A 22,501-nucleotide genomic window follows, 5' to 3' on the forward strand; every position below is an offset into this window, starting at 1 on the left:
ATTTCCAAATAATAATAAATAACCATTCAAGCAATTGAAAACATAATCTTTTCAAAATACAATTTTGTAAACGGTAAACTATAGCAGATATTAGTTAATACTGAAAAAAGTTATAAAATGATCATCTAATTATTTAATTGCCTTTTTTCATCATCGCAGTTAATATAAAAAGTCCGAGATAATTGGGTGACAAAAAGATAAAATTAAATAATTGTTTTATAACTTTTCATAATTAGATGACAAAATTAACCAATAAAGTATACACACCTATAATATTTTAATAAAAATCTGACCCTTTACCTATAATTCAATCAACTACAGGAAGGTGGAAGTTAAGACACAATTATTTCCCTATCCCTAAAATTAAAATGATAGGTGTGACTGAGAAAGAGCAAATTATATGGAATAAAATTAAAATCCTAACATGGGCGAAACCAATTTATAGTCGTACCCTAGAGTTTAGGGCACCCCATATGGAATACAGCTTGTCCTTTCTCATAATTTAAACTTACACATGTGCCATATCTTACAATTCTTCCCCTTTTTTTATTTATTTATTTTTGCATACACTTAATCTACAATGCAAAGGATTAGGCAGTTAGGCATAGATGCCATAAACTTCTACTAATTGATGTATAGAAAAGCATGTTCATTTTCTTAAGTTGTAAGTTTAATTTGATTTGTCGGCTGGAATGCGTGTGGGTAAATTATATGTTGTGTTTTGCAGTCAAATGCCAAAAAATATTAAAATATTTGAAAAATTATTTTTATATATTTTCTAATTAAAATATATTATTAAACAATAATCAACACTCGACGATTTTATGGTGAACCTCGATTTTTGTTAAAAGTGCATGGCTTCACCAAGGTGACAATTTCCAAAACTTTTCATCCAGATGTATTGAAATGGGTACGATGAATCCAATTGGTTCACGTTTGGTGTTTTTCATAATTCAAATTAAAATTGAAATTTTATTGAAATGATAAAAAATATTTAAATTCCGATTTTCTAAAATTAAAATTTGTGTAAACAAAAATAAAATTTAGTTCAACTTACCCAATCCAATCCACTGTATGTCTTCTTCTAGCCCATATATATATATATTAAAAAAAAAGTTTTGAAATTTCTAAAATGGCGTGCCCATGCATCAAAAATAATGTAAGATGGAATCTCGGCCTAATAAAAAAGAACTCGTCTTTTATTTGACTTTTTGGCTTTAAATACGGGGGGTAACCTCTTAGATTGGCATACCATCACCCTCTTCATCAAGCAAAAAAAAAAAAAAAAGCACCTTGAAGATTACAATGAAGAAGAGCTCCATGCCTCATCCTTACCACAGCTCCAAAGTTGCAGACCCTAATGTTAATGGTGATCATTTGAAAGATAACAGAGGCGTCAGGTCCAACGTGACAGAGAAAAAGTCAGCTGCTGGTGCTGCCACTAATAAGCTGGAGAAAAAGCCATCCGTCGACATAAACGAAAGTGCGGAGGCCTTCATCCAGAAATTCAGGCACCAGCTTTTGCTCCAGAGGCTTGAGTCCATTGAAAATTATGAGAAAATGTTGGCTAGAGGACTCTGATCATCGATGCACTGGTATACTCTCTATTATGATTTACGAATATGGATATGAAGTGCTGAAATGATGATCATGTAAAAGAATATTATATATAAAATTCTTCATATTATTTTAAAAGTATAAATAAATACAACCATTTCCATATTAGCTGCTCACGAATGTTTGTAGTGGTTTTATTATGCTCCTTATATGATTGGGTTGTTTCATTGAGGGACGGAAGTTTTCTGGCTCTTCAGTAATTTGGTCTGAAAAGAGAAGTAAACAAATTGTGCTTTTTGATCTTATCTGGTTGGTCTTCTTTGTTACAAGGCAACTTCTTGGTGTTTCATCTTTTCCTTCCAATTAGGATGTTCTTTTGACTCTTCAACCCAATGTCATTTATTTTGTAACCAAATAAAGTTGTAGCTTAGATAAAATCAAGTTTATGGTTGAGAATGACGCCAAATATGATTCTTTTGCTTATTCAAAAGGACATCACGACCCACTGAAACTGACTCCACTACGCATCCAAATCAACTACTAGCCTAGCTTCTTTCCTCGTCCTCCTTCATTCTTAAGGACGCCATTGTTTTTTTTAAGATAATTTCAAAAATATTTATTTAGCCGATTGAGTCTTAACTTGATTGGTATCGATATTATTACCAGTATAGGAGAGCGTGAGTTCGAATGCGCAGAAATTCATTATCCTCCTATTTAAGGGTTAGGGATGGGTTATGATAGTTTTGAGTATTGTATCAAAAAGAGTACAATGAGATTAATGTTCAAAAAAATATTTATCTACAACAACTTAATTCTATCCTTCAACTTTATAAAAAAAATTATTTTAGCTCTCTATTTATTTTGTTGTCTTTTATAGCCCTTAAACTTGCATTGTGTATTAAATCACCCCAAAATTGATGAAAAAGTTAATGTTTATTAACTTTGCTTACATCGCATCTACGTTGCAGTTCACATGTATGAACATTAGCAATTAATTGATTTTGAAATTTAAAATATTAAAATATATATTTATAAATTTTATACTTTTTTAATAATTTTAATTTTAAAACATATTTTCATAAATTTTTGAAGTTTTAAATTTTAAAAGTTAATTAATTGCCGATGCGATATTCATGTGGCATTCCACGATATGTTATATCATCAAAGTTAATATCGTTAATTTTTTCATCTATTTTAAAGTGATTTAATAAATAATACAAATTAAAAATTAAAAGAGACAAAAAATTAAATAAAAATTTAAAATATATTTTTAATTCTAAAGCAGATTACATTCCCTTTTTACTGTGAGTAAAGCATAATTTTAGGCTTTCAACAAAATTGTAATGGGTTTGATGTGCAGGCAGCACTAAGTTTTTTTTCACCCGATTTTAGGTTTCGAATCGATTACTATTTTAGGTTTTCAATCTTTTTATTTAACATATATAAAACTAAATAATAATTATTACTAGATCATAATTTTCAAGAATCATACCAAATAATAATCAGTCTATCTATATATATAAATTTAAATCACAATTAAACTTAAAGTTTTATGTGTATAATTGCACCAAATTAAAGTTTATATATTCAATTGCAGATTGAATCAAACTTCATGTATAATTTTGAAATTTATCCCCTAAAAATATATTTACAAAATCATTTTGAAATTTAAATTTATAAAAAAAAGCTAGCTATTTAAAAATGTTTTTCAACATACAATTGGCCGTGCCCCAACGTGCGTGTGTCGAGGCTTAGGAAGATACAATATGAATGTATGAATATAATGTATGGTATTTGCAAGCATATAAGTTAAATTGTAATATAGTTAAAAATGTTACAACAAAACACTAGAAAGTATTTCGAAGATCGTATCCAAGGGAAGCTTGCCTAAACTAAATTGCAAATAATCACACTACTAGGTCTAAATACTACTTACTAATTATATTATGGCAAAGTAAACAATAAGAAGATGATCTAGAATAACATAAAAATAAATACTAAAATAAATAATCGAATTCCAGTGAAATTAAGCAAGTATGAGATTAATTCGCATCCATGTTCATGATTAACTTCAAATTCACGTTTTTACAAATTAGCTAACGATTAACCTAGTTTATACCTTTTTGTCTATCACTAAATTAATTGATCAATTTAACCTACTTATCTTTGGACCTGATAGCTTAAATCGGGTAAATTAAGTGGTGCTAAGTAGACTATCCTTTTGACCTCATTTACCTAAGTTACTTCTTAGGGTTGTCAATCCTAAGGTTTAATATCACTTAACCTACATCAACTAATTTGTGGTAAACCCTAAATCCTTAGACAACCAATCCCACTTCTGCTCATTAATCTTTTTAGGGTTCTTATTTCATGGCCATGCTAGATGCAATTTTCCCTAATCAAATTTTAAACATTCAAATCAAATGTAAAACAAAAGAAGGGAAAAGAGAAATCTAGATCCGTAGATAATTGCTGAAACTTTAATTTTCAAACCCCTCTTGAACAGATGTTGATTACAATGCGATTCAAGCCAAAACTAAAATAATAAAGTAAATTGCTAAAAGAACAAAACTTAAACTTGAATTGAAGCAAATAAATGTTTGAACAAAAAAACTGAATTAAAAACCCTAAATCTACGAAGAATAAAATTGCAATAATCCCTTGAAGCTCTTTTAATTGAGTTTTAAGTACTAATATTTATAGTGTTGTTGTTAGATGACCAAATTAGGTCAATTAAAATCTATTAAACATGTTAATTTCTATTGTGAGGACAAAAAACACCCTTGGTTGCTGGATAGGCCTCGTCAAACCGGTGTTGCAGCATCCTATGACTGTTGTCGCGACATTGGACTTCGAATGAAACTCCTCTTAGTTCGAAGTTGAATGTCGCAACATTGAATGGTTGTTGTTGCGACATCGATGGTTGGATGTTCCCTTTAAGGTAAATTCCTATGAGGCGACACCTTAAAAGAGGTTTAATGTGTAAGACTAAAGCTCAGCTATGAAAACCAATAGAGTCCGCCAAGACATTAAATATGGGGTTACGAGGTGTAAGACCATAGCTCGACTATGGCAACCCATAGAGTCCGCCAGGACATTAAACATGGTGTTGCAAGATGTAAGACCATATCTCGACTATGGCAACCAATACAGTCTACTAGGATGATAAACATGGGTTCAGGTTGTGTAAGACCATAGCGTCAGGTGAAGTTCGCCAAAAATGTTGGGCTGGAATATGACAAAACAATGTAAGGAGATCGAAGTATGATCCACTAGGAGAGTAACATAAAAGGATGAATACAACATGTTCGAGAATGCAGATAAACAGGGTATCCCAAGGATCCACCAAATTTCGAAGATAAGAAGGGCTAGTAGGAACATATGAGAATGTAGGTAAGCTACTGATGAGGGATAACTATGTAGAGGTATGAGTCCACAAATTTTAGCAAGTAAATTGAAAGTGGGGGTGATAGTGAAATGATCAAGCGGAACCTAAGTCTAAGGGTTCGCGGGTAAAGGTTAGCAAGGAACGAGTAAGTCTGTTGAGGTTTACTTGGAGTTAATAATGGCTCGAACGACTGGACTGGTAAAGTCTATCGAACATCTCTAGTGAGGAACTATCTGTTAATGTAAAATTTCTAGAAGATTGGAACAAGGTGGACTAGCAGCTTAAGGCTAGTTGTAAAGTACGAGTCTGCTAGGATGATAGGGCGTCTAATCGTTTAGCTTATAATCATGTTCAGAACGGTGACTTGGACTAGAAAAAGTGTTAAAGTGGAAAAAATATTAAGGTTAATCTAGTATGGGATAAACAGATTAGGGTAAGGATTTGAATTTAAGAACATAAGTGAATGTCAACCAGTAGTAGGCAATGAACCTTATTTCCCAAATGTATAATTGATTCTGAGAGAGTATATCAACCAGAGTATAAAGGAATCTGAGGTGAGGTAGAATCGGGCTAGTACCATAGAGGACGATTTTCGTAAAGGTCAAGTTTATGTATAAGAAAGAGAATAAGTCTACCAGTGATGAATTGTAACACCCCTTACCCATATTTGTCACCCAATTAGGGTTACGAGGCATTACTGAACAAACACAACCATCTCAAATTGAATACATATATATTAAATATATATATTTAAATATAATAAGCTTGGTCTATTATAAAACAAAATGCAAAATTTTAAACTTCTCCTTCCAACCAATTTTAAGAAAAAAACAAAGACATTAAAATCTAACTAATAAAGATATTGCAAACTAGCAAATCCATAAGATGATAAACCATTTCAGTATGGCTATTATAATCATATACAATATAACAAAATACGACCTTCAAAACATTTATCTAGTCTATACATGCCATAGTTAGAATTTAAATATTTTAAACACCGAGATAATAGATAGGGTAATGAACTTGCTGACGATCCCCGAGCTTGAAGCTTGATCTTTAAGTCTATAAAATAGGAAGACATAAGTAAACAAAGTAAGCTTTTATAGCTTAGTAAGTCTATAGCATAACCATAAAATATATATATATATATAAATATATATAAAATTATAAAATTTCTGGTACACTTAATGAATTCACAAACACCATTTCATTAACAAATGTCTATAGACAAGTATACATACGCATAATTGTCAACAATTTAAAAAAAATCGATTGTATAAACATTTTAACATAAATATCTGATTTCATATATATAAACATATGTTTAACAATTTTATAACCGAATGTGTATGCATCTTTATTACTGCATACATCCTAATGCACATATGTACTTATCATATGCATATAATTACTCATACACATATATACCAATCACATTGTATAATCGTTTGTGTATATATATACACTCATTATAAATTTATACCGAATGCATAGCTAATACCTACATTCGAATATATATATATATTCTTCATATATATAAATGACCACATTTATATATATACCTCAAATGCATACATAAATAATTATCAAACACATAGGCTCAATATATATATATATATTTAACAACCGCATATCACCATACGTAATTATAAATTCAACAATCGCATATACTTAATATACATATGCTTTTATTAATTATATATATACCGAAAGCATACAATTATATTTAACCAATGCAAAACCGAATGTAGGTGAATACTCACCAAGCATGTAAAATTTGAATGTTTATGTATTCATCAATTTCATATAATCAAAATCATAAATATATCAATTGCATATTCTCACATAACTTAAATAGATTCACCAAGCACTTAGCCCGCTAGGTTTTAAAACCCGATTCGATACAAGCTTTTAGCCGCTAGACCTATAGTCCGAAATGTATCACCAAAGATTAAGCACGCTAGACGTAAAGTCCAATTATTTCACCAAGATTAAGCCCGCTAGGCACATAGCCCTAATAACTCAAATACAAAGTTAATCTTTCATATAATTCTTTATAATTCACATAAATCTTTCTCAATAACTATATCTCGATAAGAATTGTTTTATATTCAACTCTTCATAGCAACCTCACATTCGAACCACATATACATGATTCATAACATTAAATTCAACTCAAGAAACTCAAATCCTATCTTGAATCCACATGTATAATTATATATAATTATTAAGATTAAGTTCACTCAAGAAACTTGTATCTTATATTCAAACCTCTTATATATAAATATATATATTTCATAACATTACATTCAATTCAAAAACATTACATCATTTATTCGAACCACATATATATATACAATTTATAACATTAAGTTCAACTCAAAGAATTTGTATTATAAATTGAACATCATTCTATATTTATATAATTTATGCTATTAATTTCATCTTATTAAACTCAAACATACATGATATAACATATACAATATTCGTACAATAAAATTTCAACCTACCAATTTCAACTTGTATATTCTATTAACAATATGAAATTAACAAAGTTAATTCAACTTATTAAATAAATGATAGATTTCCATAAATATATATATATATATATATATATATATTCTTAGTTTAATAACATTATTTTGCTAATAGACTTACCTCGGACGGTGTAAATTCGAAACCAAACGATTACTCGACAACTTTAGTTTTTCCCCGATCCAACTCTGATTTCTTCGATTCTTGATCTAATTATATTCAAAGTAAGCTAGTTTAAATATAATTACATTCAATTTAATCCAAAAACACATAAATGGGTAAATTAGCATTTTGCCCCTAACATTTACACTTTTACAATTTAATCCCTATTGGATAAAACACAAAATACACAAAAATTTGACTACACTCCTTAAGGGCCGAATATTCCTAGTGTCTATACAACTCCATATTTTTCATTTATTTAGCATTTTAGTCCCTTAAAAATTTATTTTCACAATTTAACCCTAATTACTCAATTTCACCAAAATTCAAAAATAAAACATGTTAATCTAACAAATATATTTCATATTTCACCTACTAACATCATAAAACTCAAACATTCATCAATGACACATTTCAAAATTATCCACCATTCTCAAAATTAAGACATGGGTTTTGAAGTATTCAAAGCAACGATCTCAAAAACGTAAAAATTATCAAAAACCGAAACAATTTCATACCTTAATCAAGCTAGTAAAGTGCCGAATCCCTAATAAGCTTTAATGGTTTTCTTCTTTGTTCATTTCGGCTAAGAAAGATGATGAAATGACCATTTTTTTTTATGTTTTAACATAACATATATTATTTATTATTTTACTTATTTAACCTTTATTAATTAATTTAATAAACATATAATATAAGGGTAATGTTGACTATTGCCACCCACTATCTTATTTTTGGTCTTATTACACTTTTAAACCTTTCATTTAAAAAGACAACAACAATTAGGTACTTTCATATTTAACCACTAAATTTTTATTTTACGCGATTAAGCCTTTTTTTTTTTATCAAATTGAGCCTTCAAACTATCAAATTTTCACACAAAATTTTCACACATATAACTTAAACTACGATACACATTAAAAAAATTATAAAAATATTTTTCTGACTCGTATCATGGTCCCGAAACCACTCTGTCCGATTAGGGTCAAAATTGGGCTGTTACAACTCTCCCCCCTTTAGGGATTTTCGTCCCCGAAAATCTTACCGGTGAATAGGTGTAGATAACGTTCTTTCATTGTATCCTCTGGCTCCCAGGTTGCTTCCTCAACTCCGTGTTTATGCTACAGTACTTTGACTAACGGAATTTTCTTATTTCGTAACTCTTTAACCTCACGAGCTAGAATGTAAATCGGTTCTTCTTCATATGACAAATCAGATCTCATCTCAATCTCTGACAGACCAATCACATGTGTAGGATCGGATCGGTATCTATGAAGCATCGAAACATGAAATTCATTGTGAATCTTTTCTAGTTCAGGTGATAACATCAATCTATAAGCAATAGGTCCGACACGCTCTATAATCTCATACGGTCTAATGAATCTCGAACTAAATTTTCCTTTACGACCGAATCTGAGTATTTTCTTCCACGGTGAAACTTTCAGAAGCACTTTGTCCCGATCTAAAATTCTATATCCATTCTTTTCAAGTCCGCATAAGATTTCTGACGATCCGATGCTGATTTCAGACTATCTCGAATCACTTTCACTTTCTGTTTAGTCTCTTTAATCAAATCGACCCCGTGTATCTTATTTTCACTGAGCTCGGTCCAATACAATGGTGTACGACATTTATGACCGTACAAAGCCTCGTAAGGTGCCATTTTGATACTAGATTGAAAGCTATTATTATAAGCAAATTCAATCAAAGGTAAGTATCGTTCCCATGTACTTTCAAACTCGAGAATGCAACATCTCAACATATCCTCAAGTATCTGAATGATTCGTTCGGATTGACCTTCTGTTTGCGGATGAAAAACTGTGCTAAAATGTAGTTTCGTACCTAAAGCATCTTGTAGTTTCTTCCAAAATCGCGATGTGAATCTCGGGTCTCTATCCGAAACAATAGAAATTGGTACTCAGTGCAATCTCATAATCTGAGAAATATATAATTCAGCAAGTTTATCAAGTGAATAATCAATACGAACCAGAACAAAGTGAGCCAATTTTGTCAATCTATCAACAATAACCCAGATTGCATCTTTCTTGCTCTATGTCAACAGTAAACCAAATACAAAATCCATCGTGACTCGGTCCCATTTCCATTTAGGTATCATGATTGGCTGAAGCAATCCAGAAGGTACCTAATGTTCGGCTTTTACTTGCTGACATATTAAACATTTCGAAACAAAGTCAGAAATGTCTCGTTTCATACCATGCCACCAATAGTGCTGTTTCAGATCGTTATACATTTTTGTACTACCCGGGTGAACAGATAATCGACTGTTATGAGCTTAGTTCAAAATCCTCTGAATCAACTCCGAATTCATCGGAACACATATTCGGTTTTTGAACCTTAAACAATCGTTGGTATCAACTAGAAATTCTGAATCAACATTTAAGTCACACTGAGCTTGTTTTGCAATTAAGTCATCATCGACTTTCTGAGCTTCACAAATCTATTGAACAAATAACGGTTTTGCTTTCAACTCAGCTACTATCGCACCATCATCAGACATAGCCATATGCGCGTTCATTGCACGCAAAGCAAATAGTGATTTTCGAATTAGGGCATCAGCAACAACATTAGCCTTTCCCGGATGATAGTTAATCACAAGCTTGTAATCTTTTAGCAATTCTAACCATTGACGCTGTCTCAAATTCAGATCTTTCTGAGTAATCAAATACTTCAAGCTTTTATGATTGGAATAAACATGACATTTTTCGCCAAACAGATAGTGGCGCCATATTTTCAACGCAAATACAATAACGGCCAATTCTAGATCGTGCGTCGGATAGTTCTTTTCGTGCGGCTTTAACTGTCTCGAGGCATAAGCTACAACTTTGCCTTCCTGCATCAAAACATAGCCCAAACCATTTAAAGATGCATCACTATAAATAACAAACTCTTTACCCGATTCTGGCTGAACTAAGACTGGAGCTTCAGTCAAAAGAACTTTCAACTGATCGAAACTTTTCTAGCACTTTTCTGACTACTCAAACTTAACATCTTTTTGTAGTAACCTTGTCATCGGGGTAGCAATCATAGAGAACCCTTTCACGAACCGTCTATAATAACCAGCGAGCCCTAAAAAGCTTCGAACTTCAGAGACATTTTTCGGAGGTCTCTAATCAATTATAGTTGAAATTTTACTCGGATCAACCCGAATACCCGATGTTGATACAACATGGCCCAGAAAACTGACTTCGCATAGCCAAAACTCATATTTACTGAACTTTGCATACAACTGTTTATCTCGCAAAGTTTGTAACACAAGTCTCAGATGTTCGGCATGCTCGGTTTCGTCACGAGAGTAGATCAAAATATCATCTATAAATACTACCACAAACTGGTCCAGATATTGTCTAAAGATCCGATTCATCAAATCCATGAAAATAGCAGGTGCATTAGTAAGTCCGAAAGGCATAACCAAAAACTCATAATGTCCGACCTTGTTTGGAAAGCAGTCTTTGGTACATCAGAGTCTTTAACCCGCAACTGATAGTAGCCTGATCTCAAATCTATCTTCGAAAACACTGAAGCCCCTTTTAATTGATCGAACAAGTCGTCAATACGTGGCAACGGATATTTATTCTTTATAGTCACCTTATTGAGCTGCCAGTAATCAATGCACATTATCATCGTTCCATCTTTCTTTTTCACAAATAGAACTGGTGCACCCCAGGGAGAAAAACTCGGTCGTGTGAAACCTCTATCTGTCAACTCTTGCAACTGTGCTTTCAACTCTTTTAATTCAGTCGATGCAATACGGTACAGAGCTATTGAAATCAGAGTTGTCCCTGGTACTAACTCAATTCCAAATTCTACCTCTCGAATATGTGGCAAACCCAGCAATTCTTCGGGAAACACATCTGAATACTCACACACAACTGGCAGAGATTCAATCTTCTTTTCAGTCACTTTACTATCAAGAACATACGCAAGATAAGATTCACACCCTTTCCTCACATACCTTTGAGCCAACATAGAGGATACCACTGATGGTAAACCATTCAGATCATTAGATTCAATCCGAATAATCTCGTCATTCTAGCATCTTAAATTGATAGTCTTTCTTTTGCAGTTAATGACAGCATCATGTAAAGTCAACCAGTCTATACCCAGAATTATATCGAACTCGTCAAATGGTAACAACATCAAATCAGCTGGAAAACACAAATCTCGAATTATCAATAGACAATTCTTACAAAGTTTGTCAACCACAACACACCGGCCTAACGGGTTCGATACTCTAATCACAAACTCAGTAGACTCAATAGGTAGAGTCTTACTGAATACTAAAGTTTCACACACATAAGAATGAGTTGAACCAGGATCAATCAATGCAATAACATTATTATCATAAAGAGTGAAAGTACCAGTAATAACATCTGAAGAAGAAGCCTCCTCTCGAGCATGGATGGCATATGCTCTGGCAGGTGCACGAGCCTCAGATCGAACTGCCGTGTCCTTTGTCCCTCTCTGACTACCACTTACATTACCCGAATACCTGAGTGGTCTACCTCGTACTGACACATTACTCGGTCTAGTACTCTGTACAGTATTTTGCTCAGCTACCATCGGACATTCTCGAATAAAATGATCCTTTGATCTACACTTAAAGCAAGACCAATCATGTAATCTGCAATCTCCTAAATGCCATTTACCATAATGCTTGCACTCTGATCTATTTTGTCGAACATTACCCACACTAGCAACTGAAGATCTCGATCATGTTTAGGAAACCTTGCAGTAGCTTTAGATCGGCTATGATCCTCTCTGAATTTCCTTGAGGTCGACTGGAACGATTTACTAAATGATCTTTTACAGGAATCTTGAGCTTCACAGTCAACTTTTCTCTTCTCTTTCCCAAGCTCTTCGGCTTTACAAGCTCGTTCAACAAGTACTACGAACTCTTTTATCTCAAGTATGCCAACTAACAGTTTAATATCTTCATTCAGCCCATCTTCAAATCTTTTACACATAATAGCTTCAGTAGAAACACACTCTCGAGCATATCTACTGAGTCTCACAAATTTTCGCTCATATTCTGTCACTGTCATCCGACCCTGTTTCATTCAAGAAATTCATTGTGTTTCTGATCAATGAATCTCTAGCTGATGTATTTTTTTACGAAACTCAATCTGAAAGAATTCCCAGATCACTCGCTCTTTCGGAACCACCGATACTAGTGTATTCCACCAGTGATATGCAGTGTCCCGTAACAAAGATATGACACATTTCAAGCACTCATCAGGGGTGCAAGATAATTCATCAAACACTCGAATAGTATTATCGAGCCAGGATTCAGCTGGCTCAGCATCATCATCAGTGGCTCTGAACTCTTCGGCCCCATGTTTTCGAATTTTATCAACAGGAGGCTTAAGTAATCTCATCGGATCACTCACTTGAGGTATAACAGGAACCGAAGATGGATTAATCAGGGGTGGAGGTTGTTGTGCAACGGATTAGTCCGGATATATTGAGTAAACCAATGCTCATCATTTGGTAGAAGGCTTGTTTAGCCTCTCCTCTGGTTACTCGAGGTCGGTCTAGAATCTACCGGCTCTGTCCCTTGCACGGGAGCAGGCACTATACTCTCAACATCATCAGCTACAGCTCGATTGGGATCCATTACTATACGAAAACACATTTTTAGATGTCAAAAATCATCACACTATCTCGGTATAAATTATGGCATGTATAGCTAGACTTATACGCGCTACGTTAGTCTTAGAATCGACTAAACCATAGCTCTGATACTAATCAAATGTAACACCCTTACCCATATTTGTCACCGAATTAGGGTTACGAGGCATTACTGAACAAACACAACCATCTCAAATTCAATACATATATATTAAATATATATATTTAAATATAATAAGCTTGGTCTATTATAAAACAAAATGCAAAATTTTAAACTTCTCCCTTCCAACCATTTTTATGAAAAAAAACAAAGACATTAAAATCTAACTAATAAAGATATTGCAAACTAGCAAATCCATAAGATGATAAACCATTTTAGTATGGCTATTATAATCATATACAATACAACAAAATACGACCTTCAAAACATTTATCTAGTCTATACATGCCATAGTTAGAATTTAAATATTTTAAATACCGAGATAATAGATAGGGTAATGAACTTGTCGACAATCCCGAGCTTGAAGCTTGATCTTTAAGTCTATAAAATAGGAAGACATAAGTAAACAAAGTAAGCTTTTATAGCTTAGTAAGTCTATAGCATAACCATAAAAATATATATATATATATAAATATATATAAAAATTATAAAATTTCTGGTACACTTAATGAATTCACAAACACCATTTCATTAACAAATGTCTATAGACAAGTATACATACGCATAATTGTCAACAATTTAAAAAAATCGATTGTATAAACATTTTAACATAAATATCCGATTTCATATATATAAACATATGTTTAACAATTTTATAACCGAATGTGTATGCATCTTTATTACTCGCATACATCCGAATGCACATATGTACTTATCATATGCATATAATTACTCATACACATATATACCAATCACATTGTATAATCGTTTGTGTATATATATACACTCATTATAAATTTATACCGAATGCATAGCTAATACCTACATTCAATATATATACATATTCTTCATATATATAAATGACCACATTTATATATATACCTCAAATGCATACATAAATAATTATCAAACACATAGGCTCAATATATATATATATTTAACAACCGCATATCACCATACGTAATTATAAATTCAACAATCGCATATACTTAATATACATATGCTTTTATTAATTATATATATACCAAAGCATACAATTATATTTAACCAATGCAAAACCGAATGTAGGTGAATACTCACCAAGCATGTAAAATTTGAATGTTTATGTATTCATCAATTTCATATAATCAAAATCATAAATATATCAATTGCATATTCTCACATAACTTAAATAGATTCACCGGCACTTAGCCTGCTAGGTTTTAAAACCTGATTCGATACACCGCTTTTAGCCCGCTAGACCTATAGTCCAAATGTATCACCAAAGATTAAGCTCGCTAGACGTAAAGTCCGAATTATTTCACCAAAGATTAAGCACGCTAGGCACATAGCCCTGAATAACTCAAATACAAAGTTAATCTTTCATATAATTCTTTATAATTCACATAAATCTTTCTCAATAACTATATCTCGATAAGAATTGTTTTATATTCAACTCTTCATAGCAACCTCACATTCGAACCACATATACATGATTCATAACATTAAATTCAACTCAAGAAACTCAAATCCTATCTTGAATCCACATGTATAATTATATATAATTATTAAGATTAAGTTCAGCTCAAGAAACTTGTATCTTATATTCAAACCTCTTATATATAAATATATATATTTCATAACATTACATTCAATTCAAAACATTACATCATTTATTCGAACCACATATATATATACAATTTATAACATTAAGTTCAACTCAAAGAATTTGTATTATAAATTCGAACATCATTCTATATTTATATAATTTATGCTATTAATTTCATCTTATTAAACTCAAACATACATGATATAACATATACAATATTCGTACAATAAAATTTCAACCTACCAATTTCAACTTGTATATTCTATTAACAATATGAAATTAACAAAGTTAATTCAACTTATTAAATAAATGATAGATTTCCATATATATATATATATATATATATATATATATATATATATATATTCTTAGTTTAATAACATTATTTTGCTAATAGACTTACCTCGGACGGTGTAAATTCGAAACCAAACGATTACTCGACAACTTTAGTTTTTCTCCGATCCAACTCTGATTTCTTCGATTCTTGATCTAATTATATTCAAAGTAAGCTAGTTTAAATATAATTACATTCAATTTAATCCAAAAACACATAAATGGGTAAATTAGCATTTTGCCCCTAACATTTACACTTTTTACAATTTAATCCCTATTGGATAAAACACAAAATACACAAAAATTTGACTACACTCCTTAAGGGCCGAATATTCCTAGTGTCTATACAACTCCATATTTTTCATTTATTTAGCATTTTAGTCCCTTAAAAATTTATTTTCACAATTTAACCCTAATTACTCAATTTCACCAAAAATTCAAAAATAAAACATGTTAATCTAACAAATATATTTCATATTTCACCTACTAACATCATAAAACTCAAACATTCATCAATGACACATTTCAAAATTATCCACCATTCACAAAATTAAGACATGGGTTTTGAAGTATTCAAAGCAACGATCTCAAAAACGTAAAAATTATCAAAAACCGAAACAATTTCATACCTTAATCAAGCTAGTAAAGTGCCGAATCCCTAATAAGCTTTAATGGTTTTCTTCTTTGTTCATTTCGGCTAAGAAAGATGATGAAATGGCCATTTTTTTTATGTTTTAACATAACATATATTATTTATTATTTTACTTATTTAACCTTTATTAATTAATTTAATAAACATATAATATAAGGGTAATGTTGACTATTGCCACCCACTATCTTATTTTTGGTCTTATTACACTTTTAAACCTTCCATTTAAAAAGACAACAACAATTAGGTACTTTCATATTTAACCACTAAATTTTTATTTTACGCGATTAAGCCCTTTTTTATCAGATTGAGCCTTCAAACTATCAAATTTTCACACGAAATTTTCACACATATAACTTAAACTGCGATACATATTAAAAACATTATAAAAATATTTTTCTGACTCGTATCATGGTCTCGAAACCATTCTGTCCGATTAGGGTCAAAATTGGACTGTTACATGAATCGCGAAAAAAGGGTAAGGTGTTGACCACGTGGAGAAATCCAAGAATTGCTAAGGATAGACAGGGAGTTGAAGTCTCTGCTTAAAATTTTGTCTCTTAAAAATTCAAAATTTTGCTATTGCGTTGTTTCGTAGAATATCGCTAAGTTCAGTTGAACTTACGTACTTACTACTTGTTTGGAGAACAAGTGTTATGACTAGGACACTAAGTGTAGGGACGAAGCCAAGCGTCATCGATTCTAAGGGTTTAACATGGAGGGGCTCCTAGGCCATGCCTCAAGGATTAAGTAGAAGCGAAGAATTTAAAGTTTAAATTTAGAATTGTAAACACTGTTAAGTTTTTAAGTTAGAAACTTTTAGAAGATATGTTTCTTAATATACTTTAATGTGTAATTTAAACGTTTAAAAATGTAACAAGATTCAAATAAAAACTACCATCGAGCTATTTGGGTCTTTGTATCATTCAGTACCCGAACTTGTTAATTGGGCCGAGAATAAGGTTTTACAGTAAGACTGCTAAACTGACTTTATTAATTGCTATATTAAATTTAATTAAAAATTAATTTTAGTTTCCTCAAGTTTTTTAAATACAGTTTACTAGTGAGTGACATGTCAGATTCTGATTGGGAAAATTGTTTTTGGACAAACAATGTTAAGTTTTGGGGTTAAATGGGTAGACACAATAATTTGAGTACTCAAATTGACCAAAAAGTTAAGTATGTATTTGAAAAAATGAGAATAGTTTAGAGGTAAGTTTTGAATTAGCCTTTTAAGAATAAGACAAAAAATTGGTGTCCCAATTGTAGCTAAACATGTACAAATTGTCAAATTAAAGCTCTGGACATACGTGGATTTGATGCGTTTAGACTTGTACTGAATTGTCATATCTCGTCAATAATTTCTATTTTCTTCAAATTCTTGATTAAGTTATTATAAGTTAATTGAACATTATTAATTGAAAAATAATTAAAACCTAATTTATTTTTTATATATATAAAATATAAACATACCCACAATAAAATTAAACCAAAGATATTATTATTTTTATTCAATTTTAATTGTTCAACCAAATCTTTATTTAACTTTTTCTGCCGATACCAACTTAATTAAGAAATGATTCAAAATTATTATTTTTACAAATTAAATTATATTATTATAAAATAAAACCCAATTATTCAACTTCCTTATTTCAAATAAAGCTTTATTTAATTTTATATGATTTTAATAAATATTAGTTTTCTAAATTATAAATGTATTTATTTATAGCAGCGACGAACATTCTCGAAAAAGATAAACTATTATGGGTAACATACATATCACATGACAAAGTTGAAAGGGCAAGATAGTCATAGACCGGTCATATGGGTTGTACAGTGAAGATTTTTTCGACAAGACGCCATTCTAGGAATTGATATTTGATTAACTACTGAACGCATGTCATCTTAGTAAAAAAAAAAAAAAAAAGAACAGTAATTTCTTCCCAACAAACTGATTCATGTGAATGATGAATAAACTGGCTTCAACTTGTCCATTATATTATAATAGACTTGTGCAACTCAAGCAAGAGAAGGGACCATACATGAAACCCACTTCTAAATTAATTGAAATGATCACTTCCCTTGGGATCACATTGCATCGTCTTTATTACAAAACAAGTAAAAAACCAACCACATACTTAAACAGGGATCATTACAGAAACAAACAAAGCAGATAGGGTGGGTGGTTTGGTTTTATCTAGTGATCTCCATTAATAAACAGCTAATTAAATGAAAGAGGATGAGGTTGTGTTGCGGCTCCTACTGCTGAACCACTTGCTGTATCTGCTGACGCTGCATGTGTTGCAGATTAAGTCGGGAGCATGAACGAGGCATCTCACCGGCTAGTGGGATGACCGGTAGGTTATCACAGTTGCATATCTCGATCATGAACCCATCTGGGTCATGGAAGAAGAGTTGTTCAACGTAGATTCCACCTTCTTCCACTATTGCCCGTACGTATTCCAGTTCCATTTCCTTCAGCTTCTTCTCCACTGCTCCCATGCTCTCACACTGAACATTTAATTAATTACTTTGATTAGTGCATACATCATCACCATTTAAAAAAAAGATGATGCATGGTTGGTAGGTTGTCATGACATCTATGGTTTTATATTAAGAAAGGATCAAATATTTACTAGAAACGTAACATGATATTTTGCTTTTTTTGCTTGATCGATCCCTTGGCAGGTACATTCTCATTACTAAATTACAAATAGGTAGGTCTGTTAGGATTATATGCTCAACTCAAGAGTATTCAAATTGAAACAAAATGTATGGACGGGTTGTGGGACAAAGGATGTAGGTTTAAGCATACCGAACTCAATTAAAAATCGAGCCTGAACACAAGTTTAATCTCGATATTGAGCAAAGCTTGATATTGATCTTGAACTCAATTGAAGATCGATTTTTAAACGTGTAAACGTGTGTAATCGAGCCTGACAAACTCAAGCTCCATATTGATCTTGAACTCGATTGAAGATTTATTTCTAATTGTGTAATTGAGCTTGAATATTGACTTGATATTGGTTTTGAACAATGTATTTTTAAGTTCGATTCTCAAACTCGATTATTGAAAAACTCGAGCTTAATATTGAACTCAAGCTAGATATTGATCTTGAATTCAATTAAAAATCTATTTTTAAGATTGTGCATGCTCCATTCAAGGTATACTAAAAACAATAACTTTTAGAAATAAAAAAGTAAAAAAAAAAAAAAAAGTCTTTTTTGGAGTTCGCATTAGCACCACTGTCTCGTATCCCTACTATAGGCTTATTAAAAGATTAATATGATGAAGTCCTAAGAACAATTGAAGAGAAACAGAGTAGCAATTTATATGCACCCTATATTAATCTGTAGAGAGCAGGATGTTGTTTCTTCACACTTAGATATTGGATTAGCCCAAGGAGGAATAAAATAATATGCTGGAATGAAAAGAATTGAAATAACCTGGAAAGAAATGTGATTATCCTTGGGATTGATTTCCTTTTTCTTGGGCAAACTCTCTGGATCCTCCGATTGCAGGAGATGTATTCCAATCCCGTATCCAAACAACCTGCATCATAACCCACTCATATTATATACTGAAAAATCAACCCAAGGTTTCTTGGGAATTTCATCAAACAAATTAAGCTTGACATGAAGAACAATTTTATTTCTTTTTGGTAATAATTACCATGCCCCATTAAAGTCAAATGATCCAGGTCTCCTGATTGGAGCAAACCCAAGAATATCCTGATAAAAGTTCATGGATTCCTCAACTGATTTACACACAAGGGAGATGTGGTTCAAAGATTTGAGGTGAAGAGGGTTTCCCATACTTTCCTTCATTTTCTTTTCTTTGCAAATCACAAAGATAAAGATTTCGACTGTGTATGAATCGGAGAAAAATATAAGGATGCGAGAAACAGAAAGCGAATGATTAGCCAAAAAGAAAAACCAAACAAATTAGAGATGCAGAGTGCCAAGGAAAACGGCAAGTGCGGTGAGAGAAGCGAAAGAAGTGGGGAGTTATAAATAGAAGGAAAGACGGAATGAGAAGGCTTTATAAGGAAGCCACGTGTCTTTAATGAGATTACTTTGACACGTAGACGTCACGTGCTGACTAGGATTACAATCAAGAACCAAACAGTGACACGAAAAGATTCGAGTAAGACACGCAAGGTGTTGAATTTTTTTGTTTAATGGGTTGCTGTCACTTGTCAGACTTTGGTGTGTTGGAACTTTGCTAAACGTCTTTTTTTCTGCTCAAACCTTTGTCGGAATCTTTTATTTTTATTATTTTATATGATGCAAAATATTAGACTTAAGTTTCATCCAACACTGATCTACTGACTTCCAATTAATTGTTATAGAATAAAAAAACATCGTATTTTATAATAAAATTATATTTTTGTTAATTAATGATTAATTTTATGTTTTTTTTAAATATTATATGTTAAAATTATGTTAAGTTTGATAATAATTAAAATATATGGAAACTATCCCCTTATTTGGAGTCTAGTCTCCAACCTCTTGCCCAAATTTGAGGAACCTACATCTATCCGATCTTACTCCATTGAGTCATAATTGATTACTCTCTGAGCAAGACCATGTAGATGTAGAAAAGAATATCGTTGATTTATAGTGGACTACTTTTGATTTCAGATACAATATTTATTTACATGTGAGAGCACTCATATCATGATGTTCAACAAAATAAACATTATCTGCTGACTTTTCAAATCAGGAAAAAATAATCATAGTGCATGAGGTAAACCAAGAATGTTTAACTAAAGCTAGCGACCCAACATATCCAAAGGGTTTGTAATTTACCTCTACAATAAAAGATGACAACTATCTTATACGAATTAAATAGTGCAACGTGTATAGATCAATTAAAGAGAGGATATATCAAAGGAAACAAAAATATAGAACATATTTCACCAAAGTATTTCTTCACATGGTCTGAGAAAAAGATAATATTAAAGTTCAACAAAGCATGCTATATATTTTTTAACGAGGCAACTTAAAACGAGAGATTGTATACTCATTTTCTTTATTAAATTTTTATTCATAGATTTTTTAATAAAGATTTAACAAAACATAATTTTATTGATAAACATTGAACGACAAGTATTATAAATCTATCATTAATTATGAATGTTCATGTAACTTTCCCTACAATCTTGCAAGAATTTTTATGATAAATAAATTCTTTAACCTATTTTATATTGAATTACATCTTCACAACTTATGGAATGTTATTATTGGTAAAATAGAACAATGAATTAATTACATAAAGTTTGTGATAGACAAGTTATTAAAAGTGTAATCTTCCTTCAATATCTCTTTAATCCCTGAAGGGGGTTCTTTAAACATGTGCAAAGCTTCATCACTCATCAAAGCTATTTTTGCCGAAGCATCTGCTACTCTCTTAGAACATAATTCAAAGACCACTTCTCTTCAAAGGCTAGATACATATAAAAAGCTTATAAATAGATAAATATACAAGGTTTATAAATAATCTAAAATAAAATACAAAATCATTCTCTTTTGTTCTTGTTTTAATTTCTTTTAATCTTAAATCAATAATCTCATTTTACAATAAAAAAAAATTAATACTACCTTATATAAAATGGAAGTTAGTTAAATAGTATTACACACTAATACAAATAAAACATGAAAAATAATTAAAATATACCTAATAGTAAAAACTTACATGACCATGAGAAATAATTAAAACTTTTTTGGCCCTTCAACTTTATAAAAGTAGTCATTTCAGCTCTCCGTTTATTTTTTTTGTCTCTTTTAACCCTTAAACTTACATTTTTAGTCAAATCACCTTAAAATGGATGGAAAAGCTAACGTTTGTTAGCTTTGCTAATGTGGTATACACGTGAATTGCCATGTGGATGACATGTCAGCATTTAATTAATTTCTCTAATAATTTTAATGATTTTTAATTTTAAAAATATTTTTTATAGCTTTTTGAATTTCTAAATCTTTTTAAAATTAATTAAATACTAACGTGTCATCCACGTGTATGCCACGTCAACAAAGTTAAAAAAACATTAACTTTCGCATCCATTTTGGGGTGATTTGACAAAAAAGATAAATTTAAGTGCTATAAAAGGTAAAAAAAATTAAATGGGAGGCTAAAATAAAATTTTTTTCTGTAAAGTTGGAAAACGAAATAAGTGATTGTGCATATTAAAATTTATGAAATTAATAAAATAAAATATTTAATTATTGATATAAGATATTTTTATTATTTAAAATATTTTATATTCTTAGAATTGATATAAATTATTATTGATTTCTTTTTACTTATTATAAAAAGAGAGAAGAGACAATTGTTACCCATTTGTTGATATTTAGTAATAAAGTGACAAATTGTTGTATAAATAGACAAATTATACAACACAAGGACTAATATATTTTAATACTTTTTGACGATGGACCAACATATAGGCATTTTTCTATCAGTTCACTACTTGT

The 22,501-nt window shown here is 31.1% G+C and overlaps 2 protein-coding genes across 2 annotated transcripts; one reads left to right on the top strand and one right to left on the bottom strand.

Moving 5' to 3' along the window:
* The first annotated feature begins 1,235 nt into the window (after positions 1-1,235).
* On the top strand, positions 1,236-1,862 carry LOC105777447 (uncharacterized). The gene has a single exon (XM_012600727.2). It carries the CDS (start codon positions 1,306-1,308, stop codon positions 1,579-1,581), a length of 276 nt encoding a protein of 91 aa, XP_012456181.1. The 5' UTR covers positions 1,236-1,305; the 3' UTR covers positions 1,582-1,862.
* A 16,127-nt stretch (positions 1,863-17,989) lies between these two features.
* On the bottom strand, positions 17,990-20,023 carry LOC105777446 (hypothetical protein). The gene is made up of 3 exons (XM_012600726.2): positions 19,698-20,023; positions 19,472-19,577; positions 17,990-18,535 (listed from the first exon to the last, which is right to left on the bottom strand). The coding sequence occupies exons 1-3, from the start codon at positions 19,850-19,852 to the stop codon at positions 18,284-18,286; spliced, it is 513 nt and encodes a 170-aa protein (XP_012456180.1). The 5' UTR covers positions 19,853-20,023; the 3' UTR covers positions 17,990-18,283.
* Between the last annotated feature and the right edge of the window lie 2,478 nt (positions 20,024-22,501).

The sequence above is a fragment of the Gossypium raimondii genome, chromosome 10, assembly GCF_025698545.1.
Source record: "Gossypium raimondii isolate GPD5lz chromosome 10, ASM2569854v1, whole genome shotgun sequence".
Lineage (NCBI taxonomy): Eukaryota > Viridiplantae > Streptophyta > Magnoliopsida > Malvales > Malvaceae > Gossypium > Gossypium raimondii.